Raw genomic sequence first — 25,488 nt, 5'->3', positions numbered from 1 at the left:
TATACGTTAATACAAATAATTTTGAAAATATTTGTCATTCTAGTGTAGGTATTCACTTCTTTTAATGTTAATCTTGAAGGACTTTTATCTGTTTAATCTTCCCAGATCCTTGAATTTGCTGATACAGATGTTATGCCATGACATTGTGAAGATATCAGCATTTTTTGCTGGACTAAATTTTGTTAGGTTAAAGAAGGAAATATTTCCCTTTAAAGGGATGATGTGATCTTTGCAGTAATAAGCATGAGTTAATTCATTTGAATTCTTCAAGTTGTTGCAGCTAAGATTTGTTTAGGTACAGGCTTGAATTTGTTAGGGAAATATTGTTAGGCATTGGGAAACATTAGTCTTTATCTCTTTGATGCAATTTTCCAGTCTAAGCCTCCTTTTTGGAAAGGTCAGGACAGAATAGCATTGCTAGTTTGCCTGCATAATAGTCCTTCTCCTTAACCAGACCCTTGTATTTATTCAGATACCAGACCACCATTGCTCAGGAGTAGCTGGATTTCTCTTGAATTCCGATAGTGACTCTTGATTTTGTCAGTCGTCACACTCTTTTCTTGATCGCGACTTCTAGATTTCTTTAGGAACGGACCCACAAATCCTTTCTGGATAATTACATGTAGGGAGAAATCCCACATGTAGGGGTGTGCTGATTCTGGGGAAGTTTTCTCATTCTACCCATTTTCCTGAGTAAAAATACTTCAATCTTTGGTTTTTGTGATGGGAGGATGCTTTGATAGAGTTAATATGGGTTTCTTCGGAGGCAGGGAAACTGAGGACAAACCAGCATGAAGAGGATAACTCCTTGATAACTTCACTGAGTAACTGAATTAGCTGACCTGGAACCTTCTTTTCTTGAGATATGCCAGTCAACCCCTTTATTGTTTAATAGGCCCCTTTGAGTTGAACCTTCTGTTACTTTCAGTCCAGTGCACTGGAACCAAATTAAAGGAGTAAGGTAGATGCAGTCTCACTAGAATGTGCCACTGTGTGTGTCAGAGAGATGGGTCGACCAAGATGGCAAGCTGAAATTTCCTTTCTGCTTTTCACAGATAGCCATTTCTCATCCATGATGTATCTGCTTTAGAAGGAAAGCAAAAACTGAAAACATTTCTGAAGAAAGCAAATAGAGATCATATTTTCTTGCAAAAGCAATCCCAGAGTCCTTACTAGCTCCTGGAAAAGGCCATTGTGTGGCTTGGAGCTGGTCAGCGTGTTTAAGCTTTTAGACAAGTACACAGTTGTCTGTTGCCGAGTCTGTCCAAATTCTTTGTGACGAATATAAAATCACTGTTTCTTCAGCATACGGAACTTTGCCATGAAATACCAGATGGTACCGAGGCACAAAGTTCTTACTGCTGGAGAACAATATCATCTGCAAAACAGAACTACTCACACTGCGGCTCAGCAAAGAAATCCTTTGCTGTTTCTTAGGCCTCCCTGAGTCGGTCATGAACTTCCTTAGACAACGCACAATCTATCTTGGAATTTTAAGACTGTTTCTTCCCAACTCCCCACTCAGTTTTGTTACTACTAGTGGTGGTTAGGACAGGATGCATGCCCAGAAAAGCAGTAGTGCATGGTGATATCCTCTTCCACTCTGGATTTTCTTCCACTGTAGATGAATTCGTATCATCAAATATTAAGTGGGGGTGAGGATATAAATGACTGGCATCCCTGTGTAAGGAACATGTATATTAGAAAGGAGAAAGTCCTGTTCTGCAAATGATAGGGTACATATGGGATGTACAAGTGACACACAGGATGGGATGACTTCATTTGAGGGGGCAGGAGGAAGGAGGTTTCCTGGAGGTTTTATTTGGGTTACTTTCTAAAGGAAGAAAGGAAATCTAGGGAGAGGGTACTAACACGTGTTGAACAAGCATGATGGGGTAAGGATTTGGAGGGAAGGAACAGAGCTTTTACTTACCTAGTCAGGCTGATCAAATCATGTGAAAGCTTTATAAGGCTCTAATGGTCTGGCATTTTGAGCTGGGTGTGGAGAATGATTTGCTCAAGAAGAAACCCCGAAGGTAGCCAGTGGCTAAGTGTGCTAGTCCGAGGTACCTGGGTCTTAGCTTCATATTTGACATAAGGAACCTACCTCATGGGGGCTTAGAATAATCCTTGTAAAGAGGTCAGAGGTGATCTCACTTATGTGGTAAGTGGTCAATTAGTATTACCTGTTACTAAGTATTGAATTACACATTTATTAAGGGTGGTCAGGGAAAAGTCCTATTGTTTCCAAAGGGCAATCCTGTTACCTACTTTGACATGGTCTACCAGGTTTATAGGACGCTGGGACTAGAACCTTTGGCTTCTGCCTGACTGCTTCTGACTTTGCAAGCGGTGAGGTAGCAGAATGTGTGCTGACTGCTTCCTATTTCTGTCCTTTTTTTTTTTTTTTTTTAAACATCATTCATCTCCAAGATGACTTTTTTGGGAAACCTTAATGATTTTTGTCAGATCTTAATGGAGGAGAGGGTGACTCTTGATGGCAGTAAGAACATCTCAGAATGCCTCATAAGGTTTGTACACCCATAGTCCTCTCTGACATGCTTGATGGCAGCATATTGCTACTGTTTGTTACATATGACCATCGGTGTATTCGTTAGGGTTCTCTAGAGGAAGAAGAACCAATAGGATACAGACACAGACTTATGAGATTTATTATAGGAGTTGATTCACATGGTTAGGGAGGCTGAGAAGTCCCACAATCCTCCTGCAAGCTGGAGAACCTGGAAAACTGGTATAATTCCGTCTGAGTCCAAAGGCCCAAGAACCAGGAGCTCTGATATCCAAGGGCAGGAAAAGATGAATGTCACAACTCAAGGAGAGTGAGAATTCACCTTTGACCAGCTTTTTTCTGTTGGGGCCCTCAATGAATTAGATGATTCCTCCCCATACTGGGACGGTGGATCTCTTTTTTCAATCTACTGAATAAAGTGCTAATCGCTTCTAGGAACGCCTCCACAGACCTACTGAGAAACGGTGTTTCACCAGCTGTACTAAGTGGACAGATGCAAACCAAGTGTGATAATTTTTATTTGCTTTTGATGAGCTTATTAGTGGGGACGTTAAAGGCATTCACAGGTCCATCTCCATCTGAGTAGTGGGTGACGTAGATGCTGGAATGAATAAGGTGGGCTTAATGCAGATTATTGGAGGATAATGGCAAGATTTGCCGGTTTGCTCTCAACCTGTATTCATGTTCAGAACATGAAACAGTCTTATTGGATAATGGCTCCACACTAGACCGGATTGTCTTTTGTAAGATTAAACCGAATGAAGACTCAAATAAGAACATGCAAGTGGCATAGACAGCAGGTAGTGATAGGGTAAAAACCATGACCTTGGAATGAAGATGCTTAGGTTAGGATCTTGGTCCTATGACCTAACTGGTTTTGTATCTTAACCTCTAAGCCTGTTTTCTCCTCCATAACGTGAGACTAAGAATACCCACTTCACTCTCTGGCAATGGTAAATACTTAGGTATTGCCTTTCAGCTCTTGCTCCGTTTCTCCTTAGTCAGCCCTGCCACAGGACTTGGCTACAAGCTGTAGACTGTGGGTCTTACTGCTGTGAGTGAGGCCACACCTGTTGGGTGGGACGTAGCTTGGCTCTGTTCATCTGCCTTCAGTGGCTGTTTGATCACCACACGCATTGCTCGATGCCACTGCCAGCCAATTGAAATAAAATGTGAGCCATATAAGTAATTTAACATTTTCTAGTGACCCTTTAAAGACTGAAGAAAGTCATTTTAATAACTTACCCTACATACACAAAATGTTTTTCAATATATAGCCGATACGTAAGTATTAGTGAGATGCTACACATTACCGTACTGAATATTTAAATTTGGTGTGTTAGACTTTGAGCACATGTCACCTTGGACTAGCCACGTTTCAAGGGCTTGGTGGTCAGGCGTGGTTGTGCACTGGACAAAATAGCTCTGGGCAGTCTATCATTAATTGTCCATCTGTATCCATCTTAAGATTGGTTTTTGTCTCTGACTTCTGCAATTTCGGAAATCTTTGGTTTTTTTTTTTTTGGTTTCACAGTGTATTACTAAAATAGCAGTTAAAGCATTTAATGTGTTAAGCACTTTCCCCCCTATTATCTTACTGACAACAGCCTTATTAAATTGTATGTTATTACTATCATCACTGTTTAGATAAGGAATGGAGATGTGGAGGTTAAGTGACCCGAAGACCTTACAAATTGTCGGGGGATCCTGGAAACTGACAAAGGTGGTCTGACACCAGAGGCAGTATTCTTCATTACTGCCCCATTTGTCACCTCTAATCTTGTTAATGAACCAGTGAACATCTCTGATAGCTGTTTGCTGATACATTGTGGTGGATTGAGGTAGTCTTGAGGTTTTATAATTGCATGCTAGACCAACTTTTTTGTGGGGGTCAGTGAGTATGAGTGGAAGTCGTGGCTGTACTACTAAGGAATAGTTTCACAGCAGCTGGCCTTTGTCCTTTGTTCACTTTTTCATCCTTTAAAAAACTGAGCATATTCTATGAGCTAGAAATCGTGTTCTTATCCTGATGCAGATTTTATTCGGGGGGGGGGGACATGTAAAAAAGCAAAATATACAAGCTGTCTATGACACATCAGATGGTGGCAAACCCCCTCTTACTGGGGTGTGGCTAGGTCAGTGACCATGAGGGAACCGGAATAGTATGGTGAGGAGAAAGAATATAGGCTTTGGATCAGGATACTGGTTTAGAATCTTTCCCTGGCTCTTACCAGATGTGAAGTGATGCAAGGGGCCTAACTTCTTGGAGCTTAATTTCTTCATTTATAAAATGAGGATCAACAGTCTGTAGCAGACTAAGGAAGATTTAATGGACGTGCGTGGAATGTGTTTAGTACAATGTAGCAAGAAAATTGATAGAATTAATGGATTGAACATTCCTAGTTGCAATATTCACCAGCAGGTTTCCTCTCCCACCCACCAATCACATAATGGCATGTAATCTTGCTGAGGCTTGAATTGAGCTAGGAGGCCATTGAAAAGATGGATAGAAGTAGTTCACTTAGTGGCTGAGTAAGCCTAGCCTGGAGCCCAATTGTTCATGATGCGTGGCATTTTGTTCTGTACTCCTCACAGTATATATTTCATTATAAAATGTTCAAGTAGTACTTGGAAATTTGGGACTTTTTCATCCCCACTTTCAGTACTGTAGGACCATAGAACTCTGTCTGCCAAAATAATTTTTACTCTGCCTCAGGCACTTAAACCGTGGTGTTCACTGTTCATTGGGGCAAGTTTACTGGATAAGGAGTTTTTCATATAAAGTAACTTATGGAATGAATGCCTTATCTCAGAATTAAGGTAACCTTACCAGCAAGGGATGGTAGTAACCCATGGCATTTTTATCTTGGTTGGGTACCTCATTGGGATTTGTATGCATTAGGATTCGGTTTGGTCAGTAATAGGCTCCAATTAAGAGTGATGTTTGCATAAGTTTATTTCTTCTTTTATTCAAGGAAATTGGGGGGGGGGTAGGTGGTCCAGGGTTATAATGGCTGCTCCCCATTGGAAAGGACATCAGGCTCTATCTTATCCCATTTTTATAGGACAATCTGAGCGGTCCACCAAACCCCTCAAATTCCAGCTAGTAGAAGAGGAGAGAGTTAAAAGTGTTGGATTTCAGCTACCTTTTAGGGTTTTCTGCAAGTCACACTGCTTTTGTCTCCTAGGCCCTAACTTGGAATTTACCAAGTAAGACTGTTACTTGTAGTCTTAGATAGGTGTATCCCAGTTACCTGATTACAGAAAAGTGCAAGAAAAGTTACCTGGGTAGGAAACTACTAATAGCAACGCCTCCCACAAGATTTATAATATAGGAGACATGGTCACAGTTCCTTTGTTATTCTGTTCTGAAGGGCAGTTTGGAGAAGTTTGTTGGTTTGGAATCATGGAAGGTACTGATTATTTTGCCCCGATGGTTTTGTATCGATCTTTTTGATGGAGTGTTGAGGGAAGATGAAAATAACACCTGTACTTGAGTCTTGCCCTGTTAATATCTTTTACTCTATCTCATGAGTAGGCATTAAAGCTATGCTTGTAGATTTCAGAGACCATCCGTGCCCTGGAGTAAGGCCTTTTAATTCCTTGAAAACCATTTGTCAGATATCTTTGAGGTATATGCACACACCATCACCCACCCTCCAACCCTGAAGGTACCATACCCTCCAGTCCCCTGCCACTCTGCTGGGGATGCTTTGATCAGCTTTACTTCCTGGGGTGTCACACAGCCCCCACCACAAGTGTGAAGACTTCGGATGGGGGAGCACGGGTCAGGGCAGGCTTTGCACAGCAGTGCTTGCTGGGTTCCTGAGTTCCCGACTATCCTAAGTGGCTGGTGTCCTGCTAGTCACGATACTGACATAAGTCTTCAGTTGATATTGACTTAGAATGAAAAGGCTAGAATCTAACTTGAACACACAAACACCTAAGAAACCTAAAACATCTCCGAACTTTGAAAATTAAGTGTTTTTCCTGTGGCAGTTATTATTCATAAATGATCCCTGCCAGCTAAGATTCACCAAATTTTAGCTTTCACTGTCAGTATTCGAAGTGTTTGTTTATAAGGCTAATCTCTTGGCTGTATTTAGATATTTGCAAGGATATTTATGTTCAAGTTTCTGCAGTTTAGTTGCATATAAAAAGGTCTCTAAAAATTCCCATTGGATAATTTTCACATTAAAATTTTCTCTGTATTTGGAGCACCTGGGTGGTTCAGTGGGTTAAGCCTCTGCCTTCGGCCCAGGTCATGATCTCGGGGTCCTGGGATCGAGCCCTGTGTTGGGCTCTCTGCTCAGCGGGGAGCCTGCTTCCCTTGCTCTCTCTCTGCCTACTTGTGATCTCTGTCAAATAAATAAATCTTGAAAAAAAAAGATCTGTCTAAAATTTTCTCTGTATTTGAAAAATGTTACGCATTCATTGGTAAACATACTAGGGTAGAGACATTATATGGGGGGAAACGAAAATACAGGATAAATCATGATAAAGTCAACTGCCCCAAAGAATGTTAATTGTGTCAAACTGGATGAACCCATGCAGTCAAAGGTTTCGTGTTTCTTAATCTGAACTGAAGGTTTCTTATAATGATCTGGACAAAGACCTGTGGATAACACGTTAAGTTAGTGGACATAAAGCTAGGAGAGTTCTGGGTCATTAGGTGAAGGAACTAGAATTCTACCAAAATATTAATCAACTGGAACAATAGACCAACTCTAGCAAGATGAAATGTGGCTTAATGAAACATATAAGAATGTTTTAGAAATTTTTGTTAATAAGGACGATGTGAGTCAGTTGATGTGACTGCCAAGAAGAGTTCATTTGTTTTTGGTGTGAATTAATAGTGCTTGGAATGTGGGAAGCGGCCCTCCCACTTGTCTGTGTTGGCCACACTATCTTCGGAGAATCAGGACAGGTCTACCCAGCACATTTGATGAGGGGCATCCCTATTGTAATGGGTTTCATTTGTATGTTACAGCTTTCAGTGTGCTTTTTTGTACTTAGATGTAACTAAGTTTTACTTAACAGTTGAATGCCTAATTTATGAACAAATTAGAGAGTACCATTGGTATGTTGGGGAACTGGTAGAGTTCATCCTGGGAAGGAGAAGACTCACCAACAAGCCAGCCCCTGTCTTCCAGGTTCTGAACTGCTTTGTGCAAGAAGGAAAGGAATGTTTTGTCTTGGTGTTAGAACTAAGATTGTGGGAAAGTCATAGGGGCAACAGGTTTCAATTCTTGAAAATCAGTGTAAGCTTTATTGTGAAGTAATGAAAGTGTGTGTCAGTTTTAATAGGCTCAAAGGAAGGCTGAGAGAGGACTTCATAGGGATTTTGTAAAGATTACTGCGTTGATCAGGATATTGAATAGGATTATTCATATACTAAAATCAGTCTAAATATCAAAGAACTTATCAACCTTGAAATGTTAAAAAAAAAAAAAAATGGGGCACTGTCGAGTTCACATCTTCTACTTGAAAGGAGACTTGAAAAGTCAGTTCATCTGTTGTTTAGTCTCCCTGCAAGATGATCAGATCTAACCTTCATGCAATGGATCATAATCGTTCTCAGTTAAAAGATTTGCAAAGTGGCTATCATAGCTTATTTTAAATCGAAATGAAAATTTTAGTGAAGACTGTGATTTAAAATTCTAAAATGAATATAGCAGAATAGGTTGGAAAATCTTTCACTTATTTTCCATCTGTCCAGTACACACAGCCATCCTTTTTCCATAGTTTGCATCTGCATATGGAAACAAATTCACATACGTGTTCTGTTTTGCCCCTTTTCTATGGGAGTGGTGGCTTATTTTTACCCAGTGTTCTATAACTAACTTCCCTCCCCATAGGTATTTTGAAGATGTTTTCATATCTATACATAAGGGAACCTGTTCGTTCTTTTTATGGAGCTAATAGTATTGCCAGTATTTGAATGTAGCATTTATTAGCCCTCTATTTATAAAAATTTAGGCTGTTAGCTTTTTTTTTTTTTTTTCCTTTTTTTCTGCCACTGAGCTTAGGGGTGGGGAATGACTAGCTGCTACTGTGCTAGGAGCTAAAATTGGCCAGAATTTCCTGCAGTTTACATTAAAACCTTTCCCTGTAAGTTGCAAGCCTTCAGTAGACTCCAGAATTCCGAAATATTTACATTAGGCAGAAACTGCCAATGCAGTTGTAGTCTAGGTACGAGAGAGATTTCTGGTGCTTTCAACTCCACCATCTTCCCAGAATCCTTCCTCTGTTATGCAGATTTAATTTGCATTTTACTTATTATGAATGAAGTTAGGCATGCTATCCTATCTTAAATATATCCACTTTGTCCATTTTTCTCTTGACTTACTGGTCAGATTCCTAATAGTTTCTGGGGTCTATGTTTGGAAATTAGCTCTTTAAGTTGGAAGTTACATACACATGTTTTTTCCTCATTGGTCTTTTTCTAATGACTTTGCCTATGATATTTTTTCCATGCATGATTTATTTTTAATGTTTAAACTTATGACTTGGAGATTTGGGTTCATGGTTAGAAAGGTGTTTCACATACTAGCGTTAAAAGGAAACCTTTTATGTTTATCATGTACCTTTATGGTTTCATCTTATCGTTCCAGTGAATTAAAAACTTTCATGTGACAGTATGTGTCAAACTGTTAATGTCATACTGTTTAATGTAACACATGTGTCATGTGTCATACAATTTAATTTTTTTCTGCTTGGTTACCCAGTTACTTTAACACCATTGATTAAATAGGCCATCTTTTACTACTGACTTGAAGTGCTATAAAGGTATTTTCTAGTACGTTTCTGAGTGCGTTTGGATCTAATTCTTGGGTCTATTCCATTAGTCTCTCTGTTGATGTATAATATGGTTTATTTTGATAATGCAAATAGAATTTAGGGAACTCTGCATTCTAAATGACTATCCCTGTAGCTAGATTTAAAATTTAATTTTTTTCCTCCCAATCTTTTGTGGAAATACAGATGTCTCTACTTTAAAAGTACTTACTGGTTGACTTCTATCACTATAATATTGGTCTTCTATCTCTTCTATCACTATAATTTTAGGTCTTAAATGTAACTGCAGTAATTACTCATAAAAGTATTGAAGTCTGGCACATTTGTGAACTATACTGACATTGTTGGCATTTCTAAGAAGATGGTTTGTGCAGATCTCCTTTCCTTGATTGGCATTCATGAATTTCCCGTGCCATAATCCTCAAAAAGTAAGCAGGCAGAGAGAGAGGAGGAAGCAGGCTCTCTGCTGAGCAGAGAGCCCGATGCGGGGCTCGATCCCAGGACCCTGGGACCATGACCTGAGCCGAAGGCAAGAGGCTTTAGCCCACTGAGCCACCCAGGCGCCCCGTTTTTTGTTTTAATCAAATGACAGAGATGGGGCAAAGGCTCAGTAAGATCCCCTCCAACCCATTATTTCTACATTTTTCCGCATCCATTATGTTACCCGGACACTTGGTTTGCAAATTGAAGCCCTTCCTAGCAGCTCCTAGGCTTGGCAGCTAAACTGTTCTCAGCTGTCTTGCTCTCAGCAACTGCTGTCCTGTTTCCATCTGGTCCTTTCCTGAGCATGCTTACCGAGCTGAAGTTGGGGACTTAATTGACCTTGCCAGTACACACACACAAGAGGTTCCTGCTTCGATGCTCTCCGTATCCACAGAAGCAGAAAGTGTAATATAACGGTGATGGCTCTGCCCTTGAGCTTGGTTTAGCTTCCCTAAAATGAAGGCGATAACCTTACAGAGTGGTCTTTTTCCTTCACTGTGCAGGGGAAGAGGTTTCTTACTCTGGGGTACAGTAGGGCAGTTCTCTACCGGTCTGTTACTACCAGCAACAGTTTCTCTACAAACTGTTTTGTCAGATTCCTGGATCTAACAAAAAAAAGGGCGGGGGCTTTTTTTTTTTTTTTTTTTTTGAAAGCTCTTGTCTCTCCTATTTGAATGGCATTTTAATAAGTCTTTTGGATAGATTTAAACGGAGGTCGCATCAGCCTTCATTTTGAAGCCAAATCCTACCAGTTTGTCTTCCTTCCTAATCTTTTCATCATTTTCTCCCCAGCATATTTCCAAATGCTTCACATCTCTCTGTAGAATCCAGAACTGGACTGAGTTCTTCAGTAGTGGGAGGAGGATCAAACTAAATGGAAAGATCACTCCTTTCCTGTTCCTTATGGTATCTTGGGATTGTGTTGTTTTATCGGCAAGACTGTGCTCTCAGCAGTTGAGCATCTTAAACTGGTGCCTGACCTCTTGTGGCCCACCTCTGCTGAAGTCTGTGCCCATGGTCAGGGCTGACTTCACGTACAGTTGCAAGGGCTCCATGCTTAGAAGGGCCCATGGTTGGTGTAAGGCTCTGTTTCTACCATCCTCAAATTCTTAATTTTTTTAACAAGGGGCTCCTCATTCTCACATCACACCAAGCCCTACAAATTAAGTAGCCGGCACTGCTTGTTGCCGATGACCAGAGGACATGGTAACTCACGATTCATGTCCCACCCGCCTTCAGTAATAATGATGGCTCTCAGACCTAGGGTGAGGAAATCTGGTTGTGCACTCGACCTCCCCTCTGCTGGTGTACAGCTCTTCCCTTGGTGTGCTTAAATATTCCCTCCCTGTCTGCCTGTTGCCTCTCTGTTCTCAGGATTTGTCTCATCAGTTCCCTGTTTCACCTCAAGCATTGAGGAATGCGCATGGAACCCAAACTTTGGGCATCAAAAGATGTTCTTTCCAGAGGATTCTTTCTCAGGGTTCCTCTGTGCTCTTTCTTCCCGTTTTCCTTCATCTAAGGCAGCTGTTGTTCACTCATCTCCCAGGATATTTGTCCTTTCGGCTCTTCTGTTCAGGACAGCTGGCGATTTTGCACAACAGTTCATTTCTCTTCCGAATTTTAGATTTTTACCTGCTTCTATAAAGAGACTGGGGCAGTAAATACAGGAACTCCCATCTGTAGAAATTTATATTGCATTGCAATATTAGGATTCCAGAGTAAAAGAAGTGAACTGGAAACCTTTTAAAATTGAGCCATAGTACAAGTAGCTTTTTAGCTTTTTTTTTTTTTTTTTCTTTAACAGAAATCTGGTTCTAGGTGTTAAATTAACTTTCAGCAATCATAATCTTTAAGAAACATTGCATTTCTCGGATTAGCTAATGTTTCAGCTAATTCCCTTTTTTTCTTACAGCTTAACAAGCAACAGTTGCAGTTACTGAAAGAAAGGTTCCAGGCCTTCCTCAATGGAGAAACCCAAATTGTGGCCGATGAAGCTTTTTGCAATGCAGTTCGGAGTTACTATGAGGTAAGTTTAAAGAGTTTTGTTTTTGACATTATGATGCTTTTTACAAGTTTTTTAGAAGTGTCTGTCCCATTTTAAGGAACTCACTAGTGTGATAGGAAGGCAATGAGTTTGCAGCCTTCCTGAAAGCATTGTCAATTTTATTTTGCAATTTAAAAACTCTAATTCCACGACCTGGTTTCCAGAGATAAACAGAATTGGAAATTATTGACATCTTTTGAGGAGAAGTAAAGTGTTCAGAAAAAATCTCCTGGCAGTGATTGATACAGCTGAGTATTGCTATCTTTGGGTCCCCATGTCTGAATTATCCTTCTTAATCAGGATTTCAATAGTAGATTACTATCTTGTGCCATTTTGTTCCGCCAGCCTTGTAATTAAGATGAGTGCTAATTTCAATAGGATAAATTGAATTCTCTTTTCTTCCTGAAGGAATACTATCAATACCACCTTGCTATTTGCTGTGGTTTTAGTTTGTCATTCGTCAGGAATTCCCTATGGATTCTCTATGAGCACCAGTGTCCACACGTGGTCATTGACTGCTTCAGTGAGTTGCCAGTGAATGTTAAATTTAGAAAATTCCCTTTTTATCCTAAGCATCTCAGAGCCATTGGGGGAATGCATTCCTTTTTTTGGGTGGACAGTCTAAATCTTTACCTGTAGAACCAGAACATGCAACCCTATTAGACTAGTAAAAAGAAAATGTGGAGAATGCAGTAGGTCAGATATTCCCTGACACAGGCAATATCTTAGCATGAGTTGTAACTGGATATATGGATAATTGGTTGGATTTGTAATTGATTGATGATATGCCTTAGAAATTACTTCATGCAACCCAAGGGGGCTTTACATTACCCCAAGAGTTGGCCCGTTGAATTGTATGAAAGCAGAGAAGTCTTGCTTACCATTTATGTGAATGGCACGAGTCTCACGACAGCAGTGATGTTGTCTAACCTGATCTTGACTCAAAATCCCTAAAATATAGGACCTTAAAAAATTCTTTTTTTTAAAAACATTTTGTTTATTTATTTGAGAGACTGAGATCACAAGTAGGCAGAGAGAGAGGAGGAAGCAGGCTCCCTGCTGAGCAGAGAGCTCGATCCCAGGACCCTGGGATCATGACCTGAGCCGAAGGCAGAGGCTTTAACCCACTGAGCCACCCAGGCGCCCCTTAAAAATTCTTAAGTATAGGACATTTTATTTCATCTTGAGTCAGTCTTCCAAGGTGAAATCTTGCCTTGAATCTTACAAGATGAAATATGAGGGCCTATCCTAGTGTCATGTAATGAAAGAAAAGCTAAACGTCTGTGTTCAGGAAGAAGGAAATGGGGTGGAGGAAAGTAATTTGTGTAAAAAAAGATGTAATTTTAAAAATTAAACAGCTCATTTTTGGCTCGGGTAAATGTATTAGGGACCCTGGGCATGTTTCAGTTAGGAAAACTGAAACTGGGTGAGGGGAACGTGTGGGAGTTTGCAGTAATATATCTGCCACTTGTGTCTAAATATAAAATTATTACAAAATATATTCCAAACTGTTTTTTAATATGCTTATTAAATGACTTAATGTAGGGCACTTGGGTGGTTCAGTTGGTTAAGTTTCCAACTCTGGATTTTTGGCTCAGGTCATGATCTCATGGTCATAAGATCAAGCCCTGCATCAGGCTCCACACTGGGCACTGGAGCCTACTTAAGATTCTCTCCCTCTCGTCTACGGCCATACCACCCTGAACGTGCCCGATCTCGTCTGATCTCGGAAGCTAAGCAGGGTCGGGCCTGGTTAGTACTTGGATGGAAGATTCTCTCCCTCTCTTCATCCTCTAATCCCTGCTCTGGCTTGCTCACTCCTCTTAAAAGAACAAAACAAACAAAACAAAATCATTAAACACATAATGGGACATGGCCATACGTTCGCAAAGGGCACACTTAATCTATGTTGATGAAAAGATTGTAACTTTAATTAGAAGAAAGAGCATCCCCACTGTATTCTACATGAGGATTGTGTTCTCTTCTGGGGGCCATATATAAAAATGTGGACAGGGGCATCTGGGTGGCTCAGTGGGTTAAAGCCTCTGCCTTTGGCTCAGGTCATGATCCCAGGGTCCTGGGATCGAGCCCTGCATCATGCTCAATCCTGCTTCCCCTCCTTCTCTCTCTGCCTGCCTCTCTGCCTGCTTGTGATCTCTGTCAAATAAATAAATAAAAATCTTAAAAAAAAAAAAAAAGAAGTGTCAGGGTTAATCTGGTTTGGAATATATCATATTGTAGGTTATTTGAAGGAACAGCTGTTTAATCTGGAGATGGATTAAGTTTTGTTTTGGGAAACTACAGTAAGAACTAGGACTAAGATGGCCTCTAAAGTGGGACGTTTGCAATCCACCATCAGAGTTTTGTTGCACTGTCCAAATGCAGAATGGACTGGTGAGGGCAGCGTCCCTGGAGGCCAGATTCTGCCTTCACTTCACAATCAGTTGGAAAGCCTATTGCCCCAACAGGTCCTGAAACTCTCCCCTGGACTTAGTGAATCAGAAATTCAGAATCTGGGGGCACCTGGGTGGCTCAGTGGGTTAAAGCCTCTGCCTTCGGCTCAGGTCATGGTCCCAGGGTCCTGGGATCGAGCCCCGCATCGGGCTCTCTGCTCAGCAGGGAGCCTGCTTCCTTCTCTCTCTCTGCCTGCCTCTCTGCTTACTTGTGTTCTCTGACTGTCAAATAAATAAGTAAAATCTTTAAAAAAAAAAAAAATTCAGAATCTGTACTTATCAAAGCTCCTCAGGTTGTTGTACAATTGGTAGGTTTCTAACCAGTGGAATTAGAGGATTATTGGTTGGGATTGTTACAGAAAGAGTTGTAAGAACTAAAGAGGTGGTTGGACTGGGTGATCTAGTCTTTCTGGCCAGTGTTTACTTCTGAGACTATGCCCACCTTGTCTTTGTGCAACCCTCAGAGCAGTGTTAAGAGTAGTGATATTAATAATGTGTTTATGGGGATATACTTCTAATTGAATTTGGAAGTTACTCTCTAGGTGGTACACAGTTGGTACTTAAACTCTTGAATAAGGACTTTTTTTTTTGGATAAATATGGTAATTTTTTTTCTTTTCTTTTTTTGCTTCTCAATTTTCTTCCTCATAAGACTTTTCCCTTTATATTAGGATTACAGTTTTGTATACTTCGCTATGACTAACAGTGCTGGTAGTGTCTCTTAACAACCTAATAAAAATACCCAAGTTTTTTCTTCCAGCATCTCCGGGTAAAGAGTTCAAGTATTACCCGCAAATTAAAGAGACAGAAACTAATGCTCACAGATATTAAATGACTTGTCTGCTGCTATATATTGAGGAAGCGTCTGAGTTAAATATGAATCTACATTTCAGACTCATTCTCATGGAGCTGTTTCACAGTTGCCTTTTTGAATACACCTGTGTCAGGTAGTGTGTGCCAAGCATGCTGAAAAAGATTTCATTCTTTAGAATAAACCCTTTAAACAGACTCGTCTATTTCATCTCTAAAACAAGAGTACTAAAATCTGTACAGCTAATTAATAGAGCTAAAATTTCTCTTTCCACTAAAGCTTCTGAAAAGTAGATTCTTGGGTTCCACCCAAGACTTACTGAGTCAGAATTCCTGAGGATAGAGCATCTGAATTTTGAAGTTGGATCTGGACGACTTCGACTCACCCTATTTTTGAGAAACACGTTGAACTAGATCTTACAACTGCTGGCAGAGGTGTTCTCCGAAGGAGTTGTTTTTGTCCTGGTGGTTATTGTATCCCTAGTGTGTAGCACAAAAATGCATTCAGCAAATATTTGTTGACTAAGTGATTGAGGCCCGTCACACTTATTTCTCTATGTGGAAATTGTTTATTTTGTTCTTTATTTTCCCCCACAACTCTTTTTCTAAAGGTATTGTTTGTAAAAGTATGGTATTTGTTTTGATTGTAACTGTTCTCATTCATGGTTTGTTTCTTCAAAGATTGAAAATATTTCAGAAGCATGGTTGAGCTTTTGTGTTCTTTCTAACTTAATTCTATGGTTCTATGATCTTTTTTGGCTTCTTACATCCTTTGAGGTCTATTTTTTTTTCAGGGAAATTTTGTTTGCTTTTATACAACTGTTTTCAACTACTAATAATCTTATCAGTAGTAATTTTCTCTTTTATTAGGTTTTGTAGCCTTTAACTGTGATGGCCATTTCTAACTATAATGATAGACATGAAAAATCCTAATAAGTGTGTATTACTGATACAACAATATATATTCATACTCTCAAGTTCTCCCAAAGTCTGTAGACTACTAATTTTTTGTTTGTTTGTTTTTTTCATAAATGCTGTTTAGTGATTTTATGATGTCTTTTCCAGCTTGGTTGAATGTCTGTTTTCTAAAGACAATAAAGAGTTACTGGTGTGTTTTTTATTGGTTGTAACTTCAGATACCTCTTTGTTCCTTTACACTTGAGATCTTAATTATAACACTTAAAATACAGTTTTCCTCCATGTTATTTGACCCAAAGTGTTTCTTCAAGGTACATTCATTACTTTAAGAGATCATCTTTCATCTAGATCATGACAGGATTAGATTTTGGGATTATGTGGTGCCCTCTTAGGGGTGCATTCATGTGTCTTTGTTTTAATATTTACCATGAATACTATGCAGAATGCTCTATGTATTGTGAAGGTAATGATTTTTATTGACAGCATAATTTTATCACATGCATTTTGGTAAGATATCTTAAGTTTGGCTATAATATCAGCCTATGGAGTACTAAACATAAGTCTGTTTTTGGCGAAATTTCACCAGTCTTTGTTCCCATAAAGTTAAGTATGATTAGAAAAAAAAAATGGACCCAAGCATCTAAGTCACCTAACAAGGCAGCCACAGTGATACCGAGGGACCAGAACAGGAAAAGAAGAAAGGGCAGGTAGTATACATAGCTACTTAATAAAAGTTAACAGTAATAATCTTGGTAATTTTATGGTTGCTAATGGTTGGTTGTTAGATTCTGCTGTACTTTCTTTTTTAATTGAAAATTTTTTCCTTCCGTGTGTGTGTGTGTGTTTTATCCCCTGTAAATAACTTGCTGTTGGGAGGAAGGCATAAAGTGGACATTAATTTTATAAGTATTTGCTTTTTTTGTTTTTCAGTAGAGGAAACTTGAGCTGGTTCTGGAAATGGGGAAACGTAGGTCTTACTGCAACCTAATATTCTCCAACTTGTTCTCGCCATCAGGTACCTGCTCATTCCACAAAAATCAAGTGGGCTTCATCCAAATACAAACAATGATTTAAAAACAGACACGTAGGAAAGTAAATGGCCTTTCTCAGAGATTTCCAAAAGAATATACAATTGCTTAGTAGTTGCTTTCAGCATAACAAAGTTAGAAGTTTTATTGTTGGTGGTTGGTGTTGGTGGTGGGTTGGCTTTGTTCACAACTTCTGAGAAAGGGTGTGGTTTTCTTATTCCACTGGTTTATAGTCTTCTGGCTTTGAAGAACAGATGAGGATTATAGGGGTGTTTAGCATTTTAAAAGCTGCCAAAAATGTATTGTCATTAGTCACACCCCTCCCATCACCATTTGCTTTTCAGATTTTCTCCTGCTAATAAGACAGAATGAGTCTAAATTAAATTGAAATTAAAAATGTTTTCAGTGTTTCTCAAATTTCATATAAAATGAAAAACTGAATCCTAAAATATTTTGAACTCTAATTTAGGCCCTTTTATTCCATACTTAAAATACATTTTTAAACTCTGGAATTCAGAAGATTTCTACTTTATTAAAGAACAGTTTTAAATAGAATTAACACATACTTATGTTAGGGAATTAATAAGGAGGAAAACTTGCTATCCTAAAGCTGTTGCCAAAAAACAGTTTTAAAAACATAAAATAAATCCCAACTATTTGGTTCACTTGTTCCTGCTTTTGGGAAGTTTTAGCACTATACATTGGTCGTTCTCCTTTCTTTATGAATGGGCTGTCCATTTTTCCATTTGAATATTCTTCTTTTAAACACTGATTTATAGGGGCACCTGGGTGGCTCAGTTGGTTAAGCATCCGACTCTTGGTTTCAGCTCAGGTCATGATCCCAGAGTCATGAGATCCAGCCTTGCATGGGGCTCCTTGCTCAGTGGGGAGTCTGCTTGGGATTCTCTCCCTACACTGGCTTAATCTCTTGGTCTCTCTCAAATATCTTAAGAAAAAAAATACACTAATTTATAAGTATTCGTTATAGACCAAGAAACTTTGGTGGTTACTTCTTTTGCACATTTCCTTACCTGCAATGCTGCATTTCCTATTCTGGTGGAATGAAAGGCACATTCACATCCCAAATAGAGATTGCATCCATTTTGTCTGCTTTGGATTTTCTTGTTCAAGAACCATTTGTGAGTGTGCTTGTCCCATGTTTCCACCCTTCCAGCTACCACCCTTCTTGGATTAGTAGCTCTGGGAGTAGATAACTCATGGTTGGTATAATTCATGTCATAGCTGTGGGCCTGTTTTTTCATCTGCTTTAGAGGGAAGAAGATCTCAAACCGTCTAATCACACAAGTCTCTGAAAGGTAGTTTGTGTCTTGGCACTTTTCCTTTCTTTGCCTTGTAATACTCTCACATCTTGAAGATGAAAAGAACAAAGGAGCATGGCTTGATACTGCAGTTCTAGGACAAATTTCTAGGCCATAGTTTTGAATTTCTATACACACATATTAAAAGAAAACAAAACTATATCTTCCTAATCCAGAACACCAAGGAACTTCAGCCTGCTTCTCCCATAGAAATTGGGGTATCTGTTCCAGCTTCCTGGGACCAGCCATCACTTTGGTATCCTTCCTTTTACCTACTTTCTTTCGCTGACACTATAACTGAACTCTTAGTATTTACTTAAAAAATAAGTGCAGGGGTGCCTGGCTGGCTCAGTCAGTAGTCCGTGGTCAGTCAATACTACTTAGTAACCATGAGTAGTAATCTCATGGTTATGAGTTCAAGCCCCACATTGGGTGTAGAGCTTACTTAAAAGAGCTCACCTCAAGGGTTGGCCTACTGTGGTGGTCCAGGTGACAGTGACATAGGGTGTAGAATGAGAGCCTTGGAAATAAAGATCAATGGGATGACTGGCATATATTTGGAGGATAGAGATTAGTCTCTGACCTTGATCTTTATCCCCCACTACCTTGTGTTAACCTTAATAAAATTGTCAGTTAATTTAAAAAGTGCAGTTGTTTGGTTTGTGAAAACTGAGAACCTTTTAATGCATTTTTGTTTTGCTTTATGTAGTCATTCTTTTAGAATTAATAGGCACTACTTGAATGCTACTTTGTCTTGTGTGTGCCACCTTGAGGGAGAGAGGCTGAGCAGGTCTGCATTTAAATATTTTGATGAAAATTTCTATATCATTTTACTTTGGGATAGAAAGGTTTACTTTTCATATTCCAAGGGATGTTTGACCTGTCAGAATCCTTTAAAATTTGAAATAATGCCATGGAAAAGGCCTATTTTTTCATAGTGAATTGATGAATGCTGAGTAAACCAAGATTGGCAGCCTGTGACAGGAGGGTATAAAAAAAGGTCAGCACATTCATAGCTGAAATCCCAGGAACCAGGAATGAGAAGTGAGGTTTTAAATTTGCATTGAGCTCTGCAGATCACATTGTATTTGTTATTTTGGATATTAGTGGTTTTATTTCACATCACATTTTCTTAAATTCTAAGGATGGCATTTTCAATTAAGCATTTTGTAAGAATCTGGGAAATGTTTTCATGTCTGAGATTCCTATTTCTATTTCAGGGAGCTTGCTGTATGCTGCCTGTCAATGCGTTCTGTAGCCTTGCCTGCCTTCTTGATGGCATCCATTTTGTGGTGAGGAAGGCATAGTCCATAGGTAGTAGGATTTTGTTGGTTGAAAGCAGCCGAGGAAATCACTTTGAGCATTTTCTTCCTTTTCACCTATTTTCAGAAGAATTGGTGATTGAGTTTTTCAGGCTTACATGACGTATTTGCGGCAGAGGGCATGGTTCTACGTTTCTCTCTTTAACCGTTAATCTTCTCCGTCTGCATTCTCATATAAGGATGGCATATCTTAGAGTAGCCGCAGGTTAGTAGATCTGGTGCAGTGTTCCAGTTTAGCCAGGGATTTGGAAATTTAATCCAAGCCAGGTAGCCACAAGGAACAGAAGCACATGTGGCTTACTCAGTTCAGCTTCCTCTAGTCCCCAAACCCAGTGTTCATGTTCTCCTGGCTGGGTTACCGCACTGCAAGGGAAGGCCTTTGTCATATCTCAGATGCTTCTTTTTTTTTTTTTTTTTTTTTTTTAACTTTTGTTTATTTGACAGAGATCACAAGTAGTCAGAGAGGCAAGCAGAGAGAGAGGAGGAAGCAGGCTCCCCGCTGAGCAGAGACCCCCCCCGCCCCCGGATGTGGGGCTCGATCCGAGGACCCTAGGATCATGACCTGAGCGGAAGGCAGAGGCTTTAACCCACGGAGCCACCCAGATGCCCCTCAGATGCTTCTTTTTGAGTGGTGCCACAGTCTTGTTACACTGTGGCCTGACATCATGATTCAGGAAGAATTTAGACCTTGGTCTAAAATCTTGGTCTATCATGCTATCAGGCACTCTTGGTTCTTCAGATAAAATCCAAGTCGGCAAAGCCATATCCTTGTTCTGGAAAAAATACCATGTTAGTGTTTAGAGAATCTGAGTGGTCACCCTGCCGCAGCTTTCTTATGGGTGAGCTGTTGAGTCGCAGGTCACATTTATAAGTGTAGTCCTTCATTAATAAGGGAAAAGCTCTTTAGGTGTCTTTCTTTGAGAACTTAGTTTCATTCCTATTACTTTGTTGTCTTAAGAGTAACATTTCTTTGAAAAACCATCATTCTTTGATTTACATCATGAGGCAAGTTGTATCTTACATGGATTTTTTTGTATCAAATTTCTTTCTGATTTTACAGTTAATTTCTTTGATACCTGAAACATTTTTCAATTTCTAAACGTTTTCAGGGGTAAATAGTTTTCCTGAGGCTTTTTGACCCTGAGAGTGTTATGACTTTGTACATCACTCTTAATTCAAATGTGTTTCCTTTGCTTATCTTCTGTCAGGTTTACTCAGTAGAGTCTTTGGCATTGAGGTTCTATTTTTAAAGCTTTTTGTCTGTTCAGTGGTTTCAGGGGTGAGATTTTGAGAGAAATCCCATGTACCCTTGTTAGCCTAGTCCAAGTGGGTGCTGGTCTCACCTTGATATGTCTAAATTTTTCTCTCCCATGGTCCTAAAAAATGATCAGAAAAAAGTTCTTAAAGCTTAAGGTATTAAACAGGTCAAATAATGCAATAAAATATGCTGTTAGCTAAGATAGTCATTGATCATCTGTTTCTTAGTACATTTTGGTATATTACCTTTGTTGTTTTCTTTTCTTTCTTTTTTAACCTCTGTTGTTTTCAAAGTGCTTACGGAAAGGCCTATTTTCATTTGGGACCCCCGAAACTCACGGCAGACATAGTCCCTACTCATTCATACTTCACAGTTGAAGAAACTATTTTGTCAGTTGAAGGTACCTCTAGGATAGAAAATATTATTTTCAGAAGATCACTGGGAGGAACATTCTTTTACATACAAATCTAGGTATTTGATGCGAGTTTTATTTTTTAAGTAGTTGAGCTGGTGAAATAATATTTGTTGTCTTGATAAAGGACAGCTATTGGGGGAAAAAAAATGAAGCTGCTTAGGAAGTACTTGCTGTTAGCCAAAGGGATAATAAAGAAAGCTATTAGCATTTATCCCGTAATCCTTCAACCGTCCACTGTGTTTGAGGGGCTATGCAGGTGCCCTCCAGGTGCTTAGCTTCTACCTTGCTCTAAAGTACTAGCGTTTGAGGGTAAAGACACATTCCCAGCATTCCTGGCTGTGATGAGAGGAAGGACCATGAAGAATGCCAAAAGAGACGATTTCAGAGAGAAACTGATTAGTTGTAATTTACAGTTGAGGTTGTTTTTTTTTAAGATTTTATTTATTTTTTTGTCAGAGAGAGAGGGAGAGAGAGCGAGCGAGCACAGGCAGACAGAGTGGCAGGCAGAGGCAGAGGGTGAAGCAGGCTCCCTGCCGAGCAAGGAGCCCGACATGGGACTCCATCCCAGGATGCTGGGATCATGACCTGAGCTGAAGGCAGCTGCTTAACCAACTGAGCCACCCAGGCGTCCCACAGTTGAGGTTCTTAATCTGGATAGAACTCAGGGAATCTGAGTGCAGATGGGAAAATATTATACCTTTATTTTCACTAACCTCTAAATTGAAATTCAGCATTTACTTGATGAATGTACACAACAAAGTACGGTAGTACTAGCCATATCTGTGGTTTTATCCCCAATCAAAATACATGTATTTTCTTTTTTTTTTAATTTAAATTCTAGTTAACATACAGTGCAACATTTCAGAGGTAGAATTCGGAGATTCAAAAATTATGTATTTTCATATCACATATTTGATTGCAGCTATCTTGGAAATACTGAGGAAGCTCATGAACTACACTGAAATTATAGTACTTTTAAATCCTTTAGTACATCTTGTTAATGAGTTATTAAAGATGCACATAAATTGCTATAGCACACGTTCTTAAAAATATCTTCATAATTGTATTTCAGTAAAACTGCTTTCCTTTGTAATCCTATGAATTTGTGCTTAAAAGCATTATTCGGGGGTGGGGTGGGTGTTCAGAGGCTTTGCCAAACTGCCAAAAGGTTCCTGTTACCAAAATGGTTAGAAATCTGACTTAAAGGACTTTTGAAGGCTTCATCACAGAGGAAATAGTTTAAAGTGCAAGGGGTAATAGCAGGCAGAGAAAATGGTGTTTTGTTTCTGTGTTGGAATTGCAGATTTAACACCTTTTATCTATGTGACTTTTGGAACTGAACTCTGCTACTTCATTTTCTTCATCTGTAAAACAGTGATAAATGCATCTACCTCCCAGGATTGTTGATGATTAAACCAATTAATGAATTTAAATTGCTAAGCACAGTGCTAAATGTGAGCATTATTATTACCTGGAGCATTGCTTTCCCAAAAGTACCTGGCTTTTTTTTTTTTTTTTTTTTTTTTTGCCCAGTTCAGCACTTAATTCATATTATCATGTGTATTGCTTCCTAATTAAAAGCTCTTTCAGAGCAGGAAATCATGGTTTATATGCTCCTGAACATTTAGACACTAGGTAATCAATGTTGAATTAAACAGCTCATCTAATAAACATTTATTGAAGTGCTAATCAGGTACTGTCTTAAGCCCTGGAATTAAAAGATGAATAAGGCAAGGTCGTTTGACCTCAAAGAGTCCAGTCTGTTGGGAAAGAGGGATGCATGAGCGTTGATGATGAAGATCATCCGGGCCAACTTCACTAGCATGGAGTAGGGATGACTGAAACCACATGATTCTTCTAAAGTTCTCCCTTCTCTGTTGGGCAAACCCAGGAAGACTGGAATGTGCTGGCACCTGTCTCAACATGAAAATACTATGTCCATGGAAGTTGACATTCTGTGGATTTCTTAGGAAGCTGTGAAAATTAGATGAAGCATGTTCATTTGCTACAGGGTGTGGTGCATAATGCATTTCAAATGGTAACTTTTCAGTTGAACAACCAGTATCTGGTTTTGCTGTACTCAAAAAGAGCTTCCTATGGAGACACCTAATAGTATTTAAAGTTGGAATAATTCTACCTGCTATTGGTGTGGCAGTAATCTTAGGAACATCTAATTATTGACCAAGACTCAAACATGGTTCACTTTTAAGAACAGGATGGGAGGCAGATCATTTAGAGGACAAAGTAGAAGAGCCCAAAGGTTCTTCCTGTGATGGTGATACGTACTTTTATGATACCTTACACTTAATGTCAAGGTCTATTTAAGCATATACGATTTTTACAGCATTAATTCTGTATGTGGGGCACCTGGGTGGCTCAGTTGGTTAAGCGGCTGCCTTCAGCTCAGGTCATGATCCCAGGGTCCTGGGATGGAGCCCCGCATTGGGCTCCCTGCTCTGCAGAGAGCCTTCTTCTCCCTCTCCCTCTGCCGGCCGCTCTGCCTCCTTGTACTCTCTCTCTGTCAAATAAATAATCTTAAAAAAAAAAATTCTGTATGCATTCCTAATTTTGTTTCCAAATGTTTGGCATGTTCTTTCAAATCGAGTTAATATGCTTAAATCCCTTAATTCAATGAGATGGTGTTTTCACTGTGGCACACATTTATTGTCTCTAAAACAGTTAACACAGACTCGTTTGGCAGGACACCCTCAGCATGACCCTCTGATTTGTTTTATTTCTATTCAGCCAACATTTGAGTGTCCATTGATCATGTGGATTTGGAGTAGCCCTGCCTGTGCTCCAGGATTAGGGGAAAATTGTGAACTGTTGAATTCAAACATAATGTTTAGGAAACATTTTAGTAATTGTAGTTCTCTATTGTAGAAACACTCCCTTTTCAATAAGTTTTTTCCATTTTGAGATGGTATGCACGTGTTTTCATTTTTTAAATTACAACAAATGTTGCAGAGGAAATATTTCCTTCCCCAGTGGCCTTTAATCTCTACATGATTTTGATGAAAAGTAAGTGGTGATTTCCTACTTCTGCGATTTTTTTTTCCCCCAGTCACCTTGGACTATGTTTAGTCCTTCATAAACTGCTGGGATTTTAGCTTGACTAGTTTTCTCTGTTCTGAAGGTTTCTGCGTCACAGAGACAAGGATGGGAATTAAATTCCCCTACCTTTTACTTTTCTTATAAAGTTTTATGCACATCTGGAATACCAGGGATAGGTATTAAAGCTGTGATCATTGTAGGTGGATTATGAAGGGTCCTTCAAGAGGTAAGGCATTAAAATAGACTTTATCTCTGTTCCATGCATGTTGGGGAGAAAAGGAAGGGAGCTTCCCTCCCTCTTTCTGGCTGGGAGCCTTTGTTTTTAAAATTGGCTTCACTCTGTGCTCTAGTTGGGCACTCAGAATGATTGAGGGGCAGTGTGATCTTGGTGCCCCTTATTTCCTTGCAGCATGAAGAAAGTAGATGATTTGAGCAAGCTAGGGAGAGGAGAGGAAGGGCTGTGTTTGGGAGACATCCCTGCTGGCTCCCCTCCATGGAGAGCTGCACACCTCAGTCGGACTTGGTGCTTTTCTGTTTCACTCCCTTGTCTGTTTTTCCTCCTTCCTTTTTCCCCCCTACTTCCTCCACTGCCTTTAAAGAGCTCTCTGTATATTCAGTACCGCCCCCCACCCCACACCAGCCCCTGAAGTGACTGCTGGCCCCGCCTCCTCCCCCCACACAGATCCTGGTTTGCCCATTGCTATCACCCAGTATGCAAAGGAGGCTGAGTCCTTAGAACAGAGAGGGATTTGCATCTTGGCTAAGACTGTTGTTTTGTTTTAAACTTAATCTCTTTAAAGTTATTACACTTAGGTTGGTTTTACTATTGAAACAGTAAGTGGCAAGTGATTATTGTAATTGCAGCAGATTGTAGGTAAAAGCAAGATCAAATGCACCCTGATTTTAGATTTCTGATGGAATTGTGTTTGAGAAAGGGCTTTGTTTGCCTCTATTGACTGCTCTATGGAACTCACGGACTGTCCAGGTCCTTGGCTCCCCGCATTGTCTCTGACTGGTAGCCTGTGGTTCTTTTTGCTCTTCTCTGCTCGGTAGTGTT

The 25,488-nt window shown here is 39.7% G+C and overlaps 1 protein-coding gene across 7 annotated transcripts in view; it reads left to right on the top strand.

Annotated features, from left to right (window-relative positions):
- Nucleotides 1-25,488, top strand: part of CADPS2 (calcium dependent secretion activator 2) — a 526,208-nt gene that overhangs the window by 117,174 nt on the left and 383,546 nt on the right. For all 7 annotated transcript variants that reach the window (XR_013967617.1, XM_080817937.1, XM_080817936.1 and 4 more), the window contains exon 2: nucleotides 11,724-11,837. Coding sequence is in view for 6 of the 7 variants with exons in the window: in XM_080817937.1 (XP_080674063.1) it covers nucleotides 11,724-11,837 (114 nt within the window). In the remaining variant the exon portion in view is untranslated. The remainder of the gene's footprint in view (nucleotides 1-11,723; nucleotides 11,838-25,488) is intronic.

The sequence above is a fragment of the Martes martes genome, assembly GCF_963455335.1.
Source record: "Martes martes genome assembly, chromosome: 11".
In the NCBI taxonomy this organism is placed as follows: domain Eukaryota; kingdom Metazoa; phylum Chordata; class Mammalia; order Carnivora; family Mustelidae; genus Martes; species Martes martes.
This window is presented reverse-complemented; position numbering and strand designations above follow the sequence as displayed.